General features: G+C 30.3%; 1 protein-coding gene across 1 annotated transcript in view; it reads left to right on the plus strand.

The window, feature by feature from the left end:
* LOC129227038 (inosine-5'-monophosphate dehydrogenase 1-like) overlaps window positions 1–13171 on the plus strand; it is a 46155-nt gene that overhangs the window by 17879 nt on the left and 15105 nt on the right. The window contains exons 5-9 of the mRNA XM_054861678.1: window positions 554–760; window positions 4908–4995; window positions 6884–7083; window positions 10458–10548; window positions 11893–11988. Coding sequence (XP_054717653.1) covers window positions 554–760; window positions 4908–4995; window positions 6884–7083; window positions 10458–10548; window positions 11893–11988 — 682 coding nt within the window. The remainder of the gene's footprint in view (window positions 1–553; window positions 761–4907; window positions 4996–6883; window positions 7084–10457; window positions 10549–11892; window positions 11989–13171) is intronic.

Here is a 13171-nt window from a genome sequence, read left to right on the forward strand (position 1 = left end):
GATATTTTTTTCTTTTTTGATTATGTTTTACTTTTAAGTTCTGAGTTTCAAACTATATAAAAAAAATGCAGTAAAGTAACTGAAAAAAAATAATAAAATGTAATAGCATTTAATTAACATATGCTATTAATTCTGTTTTTTTTTTTCTCTCTCTCTCTTTGTTGAGTCTGATAGATTTCTTCTCATGAGCGGAATACATCATTAAGTTTTGTGACAAAAAATTTTTCCTACAGGATTCTGGATGATGCAGATTTTTAAATATTTTGTTAAAGATGCTAAAAGTAATACTTTTTACATAGGGTCTTGATTTACCTGTATGTTCAGTTTTCAAAGTTGTGTAGTTTCATTGTGTTATGTACACTTTTGTTTCTTAATTAATTTAAAAAAAAAATTTAAACAAGCTATAATTTATAAAATAAATTAAATGATTTAGAGTTATTGAGTTTTATTTTGTTTTAAAATGTGTTGTATAGGTTTATTAGGTTTTAATAGTTAATTTTTTACCATTTAAATGTTCAATTATTTTTTATTTTGATTTTTGTCTTTGAAACAGAAATACAAGCATGGTTTTATTCGTGATCCAGTAGTTCTGAGTCCAACCCATAAGCTGCGAGACGTAATCAACGTAAAACAGACTCATGGGTTTGCTGGTGTTCCAATTACAGAAAACGGGGAAATAGGAGGTGTATTAGTTGGAATCGTCACCTCTAGGGATATTGATTTTATGGGCGAAGAAATGTATGATATGCCTCTTTCTGAGGTAAGTTTGTTCAGTGTTTCTCTCTCTGTTTTCTTACGTGTCTATAAGTTTGTTCTGTGTATTTACAGGGTTGGCCGAATTGGACCCAATTGGGTTGGACCCAATGGGTTTTTTTGAAAAAACCCATTTAAAAAAACCCATTATTTAGCCCACTTTTGGGTTTTTTAAAATTTTGTGAGAAGTTTTTAAAAAAATTAATTATTTTAAATACTTTCACAATTTAAACTTTTTTATTTGTTCTTCACCACAGACAATGAACACAAAAAATGAATTTTGAGCTTTAATAGTATTTCTCAACTCTTAACGGCATTAAAAATATACTTCAAAGATTTTGAATAAATGTATTTAACTTTTTTCTTTAACTGGTCAATAAATAACTCGAATTATCTTGACCAAGTCCTGTCACGTCTGATTTTCTCAATATTTGTAGATTGTACAGAGGAAACTAATCTAGTTAAAAGACTTTCATGTAAATTATTTTCTGCTAACCAACACATCACAAATCTCGAATAAACACAAGGTAATTTTTTTAGAAATAAACAGATTTTTCAAACGGTCTACAGAAAACAGAACAGGTACAGTATTTTCATTATTTTCAAAAAAGTTTAATATTTCTTACCCTGTACACAGAAATAGAAAAACAGGCAGCATAAAATTCAAAGAAATGTCTTGATTAAGCTGGAATTCAGTAAAAAGGGATTTAAACTTATTGAGGTTCTACAGTAGTTTTGCATAACAAAATGAAATACTATAAAGTAAAATGCAAAAAAAAAAATGTAATAATTAAAAACGAACAATAGATTTTATCACTCGAGAAGTAACTTTGCCTTAACTGTTGGTAATAAGGAAAATTAAAAAAATCTGAAACTTTAACATTCTTGGGTTTTTTCGTCTTTTATACTTTTCTTCAGAAAACTCTGAATTTTAACTAGTTTTCCAGCTTTTTACCCGAAGATAATTTTTGCACTTTGTCCATATACTTATGCTACAAGTACCCCACATTTTACCTAAAAAAAGACAAAAAAACCCACATTTCTTTTAAAAAACCCAACTTTAGTTGGGTTTTTTTGGGTTTTATTTTAAAAAGCCCAAAAAACCCTGGGTCCATGGGCTTTTTTAAAAAAACCCGGGTTTTTGCCAACCTTCAAAGTTATCTTCCCGCTAAAAATGATGCATGACATTTGTGTCAATGATAAAAATGTTACAGATAAATATTGTGGAACATCTGAAATTCCTTAAGCTGTTTTGAGTTAGTAGGTTCAATGCAGCAATTGTTAAAAAAAACTTCAGTATGAGCCAGTAGCGCACACAGGAATTTTGCAAAGAGAGGGTCCTGTTAAATTACTCAGCAGAGCTCAGCAGTATTCTCATAAAAAAAGAATTTTATTTTGACTAAAATTAAGCAATGGCAAACAAACATATTAAACGTATAATGTAACTATAAAACACGACACATTAAAAACATGAAATAAACTTAAACTGAATCTAGAAGAATGTAGCACGTACAAAATCCTAAGAGTGTTGCCAAAACTGAAATTCCGATAAAAATATTGTTAAGTAAAATTATGTAAATGAAGCTGATTGTTTTTAAATAGATTTAAAGTCTTAAATCTAACAGGTCCAAGGTCGAAAGCCTCATTCTCATATCGTACACCAATAAGCTGTCAAACATCGACTTGATTTCGTCGATTTAAGAGAACGAAAAATAGTAAAAAATAAACTATTGAATAAATAATTAGCATTATTTAATGAAATATACTGAAATAAATAACTAGAACACCAAATAATTTACGTTTTAACTTTTCTCATAATGAAAAAATAGATTAAAGTTCATGGAATCGCATTTTAACTTGCAATTACAAAACATGGTAATTACAGTGTATTCATTTATAACCACCATTCCGATTCTTATCGGCAATGCGTTATGGGGAAAATGCACAATACTTTTTAAAAAAATTTAACTTGAGGATTTTATTTTTTCACTTGTTAGAACTGAAGTTATAGTTAACTTAGTTTGAAATTATTCCATGTAAAATACATAGAATCATAGTCAATCGGGGAAAAAAAGCAAGACCTATGGGAACGGTTCAGACCCCTTGGACCCCTCCCTTGGGTGTGCCACTGGTATGAGCTTATTTCTCTTTGTATGGTATTTTCATGATAAAATATTTTTATCAACGCATCATTTTAATGTTCACATTGAACATCATCTGGAATGAAGTAAACGAGAATTGCCAACCTTTTGAAAATAATTTGACGAATGTTTTGTAATTTGTTGGAGCATTTCAGGGTTGGGCATAAAAATCTTGAACTGAAACAACTTATCCAACGCTTTTTATTTGTATAATCATCTAAAATTCCCTAACATTCCTTCCTTATTTATTGCAGTTTATATTGTATTGCCAGCCAACCAGATTTTTCCAAATTCTATTTCACTTGATTACGGAGTTTTTAAATGTTTTTGTATGTGTTTATGTATTTATTATGTATCAAAATTGTTCATACAAGTGCTTGGTCGCTCGTTACCTGTTCTGTTCCCTTCAATCACAACATCCTGTTAAACCCCCACCAGGGTTGGTACGGTGGTGATTGGTGGGGTTTAAATAAATAAAATTAAATTAAAAAAAATAACATTCCTTGCCCAGTGGCACGAAAGTCCTGGGTGGGCCCTGGCCTTCTCAACAATTTTCTTGCATGCCTGTCTTTTTTTTTGGGGGGGGGGCGCCAATTTTTCACTTTAATGGTAGAAAAATCTTTATTGAGGCAATCAACCCATCTGAGGTTAGGTCGACCCCTTGTTCCAACTCTTGTAGGTTTAGTCAAAAAATTTTTGTTTGTTGATCGTTCTTTATTTAATCTTATCGTTCTTTATTTAGTCCATTTGAATTTTTTATAAATTTGACCACATCATGTCCTTTAAAAGCATGATACAGCTTTAAATAAGAGCGCCTGTGCCAAATACCATCAACCTCGCCATGTCCAAAAGATGGCCCTTAAAATACGGCAAACAAAGACACCAAGAGTATTTTCATTGTTCAATGTCCAGGTTTCTGAGGAGTGTGAGTACAAGTCTGATAAGAGATTTATAGATTAAAAGAAACTCCTAAAATATATATTTTGCAATTAATAAACCATTTATACAAACTTGGTCATGCTTTGAATGTAAACAACTTTAATTCCCCAAATTCACTTGTATCACTAGATTATTAAAATTTGTAGTTAGATAAACACTAAAATAATTTAAATTAAAGAATACTTCTAACAATTCTGAGCAAAGTTTTATGTTATGGAGAATTATAATATTTTAAAAGACACTAATGTAAATTGTAAAAAAAAATGCAATTAACAATCCAATGAAATTACTGCTCAAAATGGGAGCAGTGGACAATTCTAGTAAATTTATTAGGATTTTTTTTTTTTTTTTTTTTTGGCCAGTTGTCTGATTTCTATTGTGTTCATTTCAATAATATTGTCATTTGATTTACTTTCAACAGGATTCAGAATAAATAAGTTTTTAAAAAGTTAATTGGTATATTTTTTCTGTTATAAGCTGAATTAAATACATTGTATGTTTTTAATTTAAAAAACTGTTAAACAATTTATTCTCAACAGATTAACTTATTTTAACTTAAGAAAGACATTAATGTATTGGAAAGGGTTCAAAGGCGAGCTACAAGGCTAATAAATGGACTTTCTCACTTAGACTATGATTCCAGGCTTAGTAGACTAAAAATGTACAGTCTTGAGCAAAGAAGAGACCGAGGGGACATGATTCAGTTGTTTAAATTTATTAAAATGAAAGATGTTACGGGGCTGAAGTTTAGCACTGAAAACAGGACAAGGACTCATTGTTTTAAGCTATTTAAATCTCAGGCTAACATGGATATTAGGAAAAATTATTATTATAGCAGGGTAGTGGAACCTTGGAACAGTTTACCGGAAGAGGTGGTAATGGGCAAGGGAGTAGATAGTTTTTAGAGGGCCATTGATCTTCACTGGGGATTGTAAATTGACTAGGACCAGTCTAGCTGGGCCCAGAGCCTGTTGCTGGTCGTCACTTTTGTATTTGTATAAATTTATCAATGTTTATTAAATTTCTGCCATTTCTGAATATCAGCTCTTTGTAAAACATTGGTTCATTGAATAGGTTATGACAAAGAAAGATGATTTGGTGTGTGCACAGTCTTCTGTTACCTTAAAGGAAGCAAACACAATTCTTCAAAGGAGCAAAAAAGGTAAGTTATTTTAAAGCTTGCTAATGTAGGCTAAAATATTTCTAACTATGTCAATAAAGTTTGAAGGAAGTTTTGCAAATATTAGTGGCATTTTGTGAGGCTCTAGAAGGTTCATTATGTTGTGTTTATTCCCAACAAAATTCAAAAATTATCAAATTTTGTAAAAACAAAAAATGTGTGCAATCATCCTTCTTATCTTCCAACCGTTTGTTTGAAATCTAAACATAAAATTAATTGCATATAAAGCCTATCAGTCCATTAGTGGCTTTTATTCAGAGGTTTCACTGAATTATGTTGGAAATTTAGCATCTGCAACTCAAAATATCCTCATGACTAGATTGTGTAATCTTTCCAGTTTTTGTTATAAATTTTTCTGCAATTCATTTAGAAATCTAAAATTGTGAACAATATTTTTAAAAATATATTTCCCACCAGGCTCTCTTTCTTATTGTGGTTATGGATAATTTCTAAGAATGTTAATGAATTTTAGCAGTTGTCAATATTTTGAATTAACATTCTACCACAGTACTCTGTGACATTTTATATTTAGTTTTATTCGTCTTCCAGTGCACTTTTTTAATTTTATTTATTTGTTCTTAATTCTTACTGTTTGTAAGTTGAATTGAACGAGTTTAAGACTTTAAAAAATTTGTCGTGAAAGTAATAAAAAATACATATTGCCAAATGGGGATAACTATTGGACATATTGCCAAATGGTGGTCACGTTGGCCAAATGTATTTATTAAAACATATTAAAAAACATATATTTTTTTCAAAATTTTTAAAATACACTAACTTTAAAAAAATTTAAATTTTAAATTTTAAAATTTAAAAACAATATTAAAAATTCAAGAGAAATATGCAAGTTGCATGTCAAATTAAAGCTCATGCAATTCTCTGTAAAATGAGCTGTTAAACAACTGTATTGACCCCATAGAATTAAAATTGTAGCATTTTTAAGCACAACAGATGAGTAAAAAAATGTGAGTTTTTACACACTAAAAAAATTAATAACTCATTAACCAAAAAAGATGGATTTTTTTAAAAAGTAGATCTGAATTTAGAATGTCAAACAGTATAATCCCTGAAATTTTAAATTTGAATTTTTTTTTTTTTTTTGGTTGATTTGACATGGAATGATTCTTACATATTGCTAAATGGGGCGGGCCTCAACCTTTTAGGACCATTCCACGGAAAACGGTAATTTTGTTCCGCACGTGACGCTTCGTATATTTCATAAAAAATAATTTAAAAGGATGATGAACAAAATTTTGTTGCTTAAGAAATCACAAATGCATGTGCGACTTCTTAAGCAAAAACTTTCTTCAAAAACTATTTATTTGTTATGAAATATAGGAATCGTTACGTGCGGGACGAAATGACCATTTTCAATGGAATGGGCATGTATTTTTTTTTCAATGGTTTAAATAGTTATTTCTAAACTAATGAGATATGTTTCCTTTACGTTGGAACCACAGCTTTCAAAATCTACACTTTGTTTCATCATTGCTGTATTAATAGAGCAAAAATATTAGCTTATTCATGAGCAAGTTACCCGAGGTGACTTTGGATGTCCCGCACGTGATGCATGTAAATAAATTTTATTTTAAATAACCAAAATGTTTAATAAAAATATCATTGTGTCAGGAGCATCTTTGTATCAAATGTAAAGATTACAAAAAATGCTTACCCTTGTTTCATTGAAATATTAAGAGATGTGACGAAATGATGATGAAATTTAAGCGTATTTTTGTCCCGCACGTGACTGTGGAATGGCCCTTTAGGTGTGGCATGGTCAAAAAGTTATGGGGAGGCACCAATCAAAATGCATCTTTATTGAAAGATAATGTTACAGTACAATACTTATTTTGAGAATTTTATTTCCTAGGAAAGTTGCCCATTATTAACGACAAAGGGGAGTTGATTTCGCTCATTGCAAGGACAGATTTGAAGAAGAGTAGAAATTTTCCACATGCATCAAAAGACGAAAACAAACAACTTTTGGTTGGTGCAGCAATAGGAACACGTGAACATGACAAAGCAAGACTTCAGCTTCTTGTTCAAGCTGGAGTCGATGTTATTGTTTTAGTAAGTTGTTCATATTGTGTATGTATAAAAGTTTTATCTATTAACTGACTGAGTTTATATCCGCAATATGTGATGCACTTCAGTACTTTCAATGATGTGTCAATTTCATATGGTGATGAAGATAATGCATATTAAAAAGATGCATTTGTTTATCAAAGCCTAATTTATGTGCTTAACTCAATAGTGCGGCTTAAGAGTTAAACTCACAACATGAAGCAGGGACTGCATTAAGCATTCCCCTCTGCGCCAAATGCAGTAAAATCGTAAATTCAGCGAAAAAAAGTCTAATTTGACAAACTTAAAATTCTTCGAAATTTCCATAAGAAAAATATGTCTCCCTCTTTATCCTCAAAAGATTTTCAAAAGTTAAGGTATACTTCATTCACTGATTAAATATTTCTACAGGCAAATACATTAAAATCAGCTAAAGTTAGTCTTTGCCTAAGACTTTTGAAATTTTGCTAATTAACTGGTTAACCATTGAAAATCCTTAGTGTGACCCCTAATAAAGGTAACAAAATTTGTGTTCGATAACTTTCGGTAGTAGTGTTTCCCAAAGTGTACCATAGTGACTCCTAGAGGTTCAAACCAGTCTACGAGTGGTCCATGTCAGCAATAGAAAAAATCTAGGGTGCATGAATCTAGATCCTATTCTAGCAAGTTATCACAAAAAAAGGCATTCTATGGCTATAGTTAATCAAACACAATTTTCACGTATACACTTACATTAATGCTCAGTTATGTAATAAGAATACTAGATTTTACTCGGCAAAAAATTAACTCCGCTAAAATAAGTTTTAAAATGTTGTTTCGAAGTTTTAAAAAATTATCTCCCATTTTTTGCAAGAAAAAAGTTTTATTTCTGTTATTTTCCTGTGTTGGATAGCCGTTGGTGCCATCATATGCTGTTTCATGACAGCTCTTCTATCAAATACTTAAGCAAATGAATGCATGTTTTTGTAGGACTGTAACTAGTGGGGTCATTTAGCAAAAACATTTTGAGAATAGGTGCAAAACAAAGAGTAATTACTAAGTAACTATGTTAGTAAAATAATGTACAATGATTTTCCTATTGCGCCTGATGCAAAATAAGATGTTGTGTTCCATAATAGCATAATATTCAACTAGTTAGTAGTTAAATATTGACAATGTGACCCTTTTAACAAATCTGTCTAAAGAAATTTATTTTCCTTGTACTTGGAATTTTTGGAAAAAGGATAAATATTTTTATTGTTACGTAAATTCATAGCACTCACAACTAGTTTTGTTCGAGTGATTTGCAGTGTGGGAAATATTAATTTTGAGGAGAAGTACTGCTCCTCAAATTCTGATTGAGCAGCAGTTCTGTAAAATTGACAAGCTGTTTTATGACATTTGCTTAATTACATTTTCTGCAAGAAAACAAGCAAGTTTTAAGAAATTTTACATTTAACAGTGCATTTCAACAGTTTTGAACATGATTTCGGTTACAAATTTTTACTGCTTATCTTTTACAAAATGAAAAAACTAGTACATCAAATAACAGGAATAGTTAAGAGTATAAAAATTTCAAAAAATCAAATTTGTACCATAAAATAATTTTAACCATTTGCACGCTGTTTATTAATTTAAAAAAGTCACCTAAAATGATTAAGTAGACTGCATTGGCGTCTAATTTTGTCATTCACTTTTGAATTTTTTTTTTTTTTTTTGCACTGCTCAATTTTTGATGCAACTAATAATATTGCACATTTTTCATAAGTTTTGAATCGCAAACTGTGATGTGATACATTTTTTATTTCTATGCTGGTGATTGGTGATCTTTCTTCATGTAGGAGAATGTGTGGCAAAGTAAAATGGTTAAGATTAGAGTTTTTTCAAAATGAACAAATCTAAAATTTGTTTTGAAAATTACAGTACATAAAGAAAGAACGTGGTGTTTTATAATAAAACTTGCGTTGAAATAGTACTCTTGATTTTTGGCAAGTAACGTTGAGCCTTTAAAAAAAGTGGAAATTTTTCACTTTTTTTTAATGGGGAAAAGTGAAAAATAAAATATTTTTCTAATGAAATATTTTCTATTTGATTATAAAACATATTTTTGATCAAAAGAATCGGGAAATAAAAGGTTAAATGAATAGATAATAAAACAGTAACACAAGAAAAATTAATGAGCGAGTAAAAGTACAAAAAATGGAAATAAGTGAATGAATGTGTAAATATATAAGCAAATTACTAAATGAATTAATGTAAATGAATTCATTAATAAATGAAAGCGTAAGTGATTTGTAATCAGTGATTGAGTGAGCAAATGAAACAAACTATTCCACTTTGCCTGTATGTACTTGACTAATGGTACAATTTTTTTTAAATGCAAATAAACTTAATATAAACTAAATTAATACTGCATTGAATATTAAGAGGTCTCAATTAATATTTAAAAAGTTAATAACAAGAACTTTATCATTTTATTGTAACAAAAATAATTTTTGACTTCAAAATATTACAATATGAGTATCAATTTTTTTTAATTGCCTGCATTACCAAATGTTTTAATCTTTGGCGGTATTTTTTTCCTGACTAGAATAGACTACATGTGGTACTACGTGTACTTAAAATAATACTAGATAGGTGGTGCTAAAAGCCAAGTCAATATTTCACCTTTTCACTTTGCCCCGTGTTCCCATACAGTGTATTTCCCATACTTTCTGCATCTACCTTATTTCTTCGGAGGATTGTTACTTGGCTGATCTCCTCCTCGGCCGAAAACACATTCATAACTTTCCTGTGACATGGAACTTGGACCCAGAGTCTGTTCATCTACAGTAAGCTTATCAATGTAATTTCTGCTCTATAGCCTTGACTACAGACGAAATCTCATTGATTTTAGAACCTCTAAAAAATCTTACTGAAAACGCTCAATATTGCTTTCATCGATACTGTACAGCAGCAGTCTCGTTCATGCAGCTCATAGCAAATACCCTCCCTCTGTAGGGTTTTTTCTTTTTTTTTTGCATTCCCTTTTGCTCATAATGCAAGGTGCTCAATGGTGATTTTGTTTTAAAAATTTAACGAGTCGCCGTTTCCAAACTGCAAGAAGGAAGCAATCCATAAGTGATTTTTTTTTTCCTTTACTAAAAGTATTCCATTAAAACTATTTTAAGAATTCTCTAGGGCATGATGTGTGCCTTGCCTTTTATTTCTCATGAATGATCTTGCAGATTTTTCCAGAAAAATTGATGTTGATTTAAGAATGCTTTATAGTACATAGAACCACCCTTGCAGGTGCTTGTTATGCAAGGCTAGAGTTAAAATGTATCAAAGTGTAAAACTTGTTTTATTAAAATGAAAATTGTTTGCAGTTTTTTATACATTAATATTTGAAATCATTTTAGGATTCATCTCAAGGCAACTCGGTTTACCAAATAGAATTAGTAAAATTCATGAAAAAGACATATCCACAAGTTCAAGTAATTGGAGGAAATGGCAAGTATTTATTTCGTTTACTTAATTGTGAAAGGAAAGAAATGCTGTGTATATCTACAATCTTATACAATGAGAAAATGTCTTAAGTTCCATTAATTAGTCCCTTTTTGCATCTAAACCCCCCTCCCTTGTTGAAAAAATTACGAATGTAATTTTTTCAAAACTTTGTTAACTCGCCATCACGATTTTGTTTTTTCTCCTTCCTGAGATATAGAGGTTGTACTGTTGTAAGATTTTAAATAATTGAGTAGATATTTGGTCTGGTTCTAATAGTGTATAATAGAGGTTAAAATTCAAACTTTTAAGTTAATGGGAGAGAGCTGTCTGAGTTTTGTTTGAAGAGAACGGCATGTATGGGGGGTGGAGGGGGGAGGAAAGATTAGACTTCTTTTACTATACCTTACTTTTTGACTGTGTGATGAAGCCCACAACATTCAAAAATTACTTTTAATGTACAATTTTTTTTAGAAAGTTTATTCTTAAAATTGTAAAAACATAATTGCAACTTCTTATATTCAAATATATAGAAACTAAAATCCTAAGTGAAATTCCGGGAATAAAAAGCAAAGATGTACTTAAAGAAATTGCACCTGTGCGAATGGATTGAGCAGTGTTGAACATTTTTAACTTAAAATTTCCAAGTTGGTGATAAAGAATTCAAAAATTGAGGTTTAATTTACTTATACATTCTATTTTGTGAATAGGGTTGTTCCTTCAGTCAAAAGTACTACTTTTAGTCACTGAAATTGATAGAATGAGTAAAAAAATATGACATGGACCCAGAAAATATTTTCATTTTCCCCAACAGTTATTTTTTAATTAATTTTTTAAACTGTCCGATTTTGAAAACAAGACGTGGTCTTTATGACGTCACAAATGATGCAATTTGGCACATCTTTCTACCACGTTATGATAATTAAGAAGCGTATTAAAATTGCGCGCTATCCTTACTATCAACCCTATCGTTGCCAATACATGTGAGTAAAGATGTGAATTAAATATTTTGCTCTGTGAATGGCCACACTGAATGGCATTTCATCATTTGATGTCACAAGACAGGAGCGTCAACAATGAAAGCGCACTAATTTAAGTAATTTTTTTAAAATATTAAACCTAAATAAATTATTTTTAAAATGGTGAAATCTCCTGTGTTTTTAAACATGCTCTTTCAGAAAAAAATACTTTTAAAATTTTGTAAACGAACCCATTCTGGTAGTTGCATTCAGTGCATTTAAAAGTGCCCTGTTCTACTAATTCTATATTAAGAACTATTTCCGATTACATTTCCAAATTGAATTGATTTAAGATTTGTTTTTAAATATCTAATATGTTTTGTTTTTTCAGTTGTAACAACGAGTCAAGCAAAAAACCTAATAGAAGCTGGGGTCGATGGTTTAAGAGTTGGCATGGGAAGTGGTTCTATATGCATCACACAGGAAGGTAATAAATTTTTCGATCCCATTTATAATATTTATATTTGTAATATTTGAATTCATGATACTCTGTCTTTAAAAGTGGAAAGTTCAAATTTTCAATGTTCCATAAATTCATATATATATTACTTCCTTTTACAAAAAAAAGTATTGTATTCGCAAAAAAAATTTCACTCAAAAATCAACCTTAATTTCCATTTTGGTCACCCCCAAATGGATGTTGAGTTTTTTTTTTTTCGACACGCGGATAAGGGCCTAAGAATGTATCGACACGCGAAATATCCATTTCTACAATTCCTGTGTTAGGAGTTTTTTCTTGATGTATGTATGTCACATAACTCAAAAACAGAAAGTTGAAATTTAATATATAGACTCCTAGTTGGGTCTAGTTGTGCTCCTCCCCCCTTTTGGTTGCATTCGGGTGTTTCTAAAGGGGTCTTTTGCATATTTTGGGGGGGAAATCATTGTTAATTTCGATGCAAACTCAAGTGGTGTTATAATTTGGCGGACACTTGGCAATATATCACCATTCTTTTGGTCGCCAACTTGGCGACAAGTGTGGCAATTTTTTTTCTTTCTAAATCTGGTTTCCATTTGACCACTGTTGGGGATATTTAGAGAATTTTCTCTTGAATCTCATTAAAATTCCCAATAATGGGGAAATAGCATTAAATTGGTGAAAAAGGAAGTCATGTGATGTACACATCACCTCGTTTTAAAGAATTTTCAACTTGTTCTAACTTAGATTAGTTACTACATAATTACGTAAAAGAGGCGTTACTTGACAGAGGCTGGAATTTTTTTTTTTTTTGTCAGAAGTATATATACTATTTACAAGTCTATACTAACGAGAAAATGTGGCCTGTAGTTTGAAAAATCTGTTACTTATTGTTCTTACTTAAACCCAGTATACTATCAAGTCTACATCAAGTGAACTACCAACTGCATATATTATCGAGCTCAAAATGTATATTTTCGTGTGTGTTAGACTGTGCAAATAAAGTGCAAACCTTAACTAAGAAAGATCTTTTAAAATTTATATGATCAAAAACAATCATTATGTATAAACAATATTACAACCACTCAACATAGTTTGATGCTAGAAAGATCTTTTGGCATTCATGTTTCAAGATTTTAATCTATTCAAAATCTAAAATTGTAGTTCAAATGCCAATTGATGCTCTTTGTCA

This window comes from Uloborus diversus, chromosome 1 (assembly GCF_026930045.1).
Source record: "Uloborus diversus isolate 005 chromosome 1, Udiv.v.3.1, whole genome shotgun sequence".
In the NCBI taxonomy this organism is placed as follows: Eukaryota; Metazoa; Arthropoda; class Arachnida; order Araneae; family Uloboridae; genus Uloborus; species Uloborus diversus.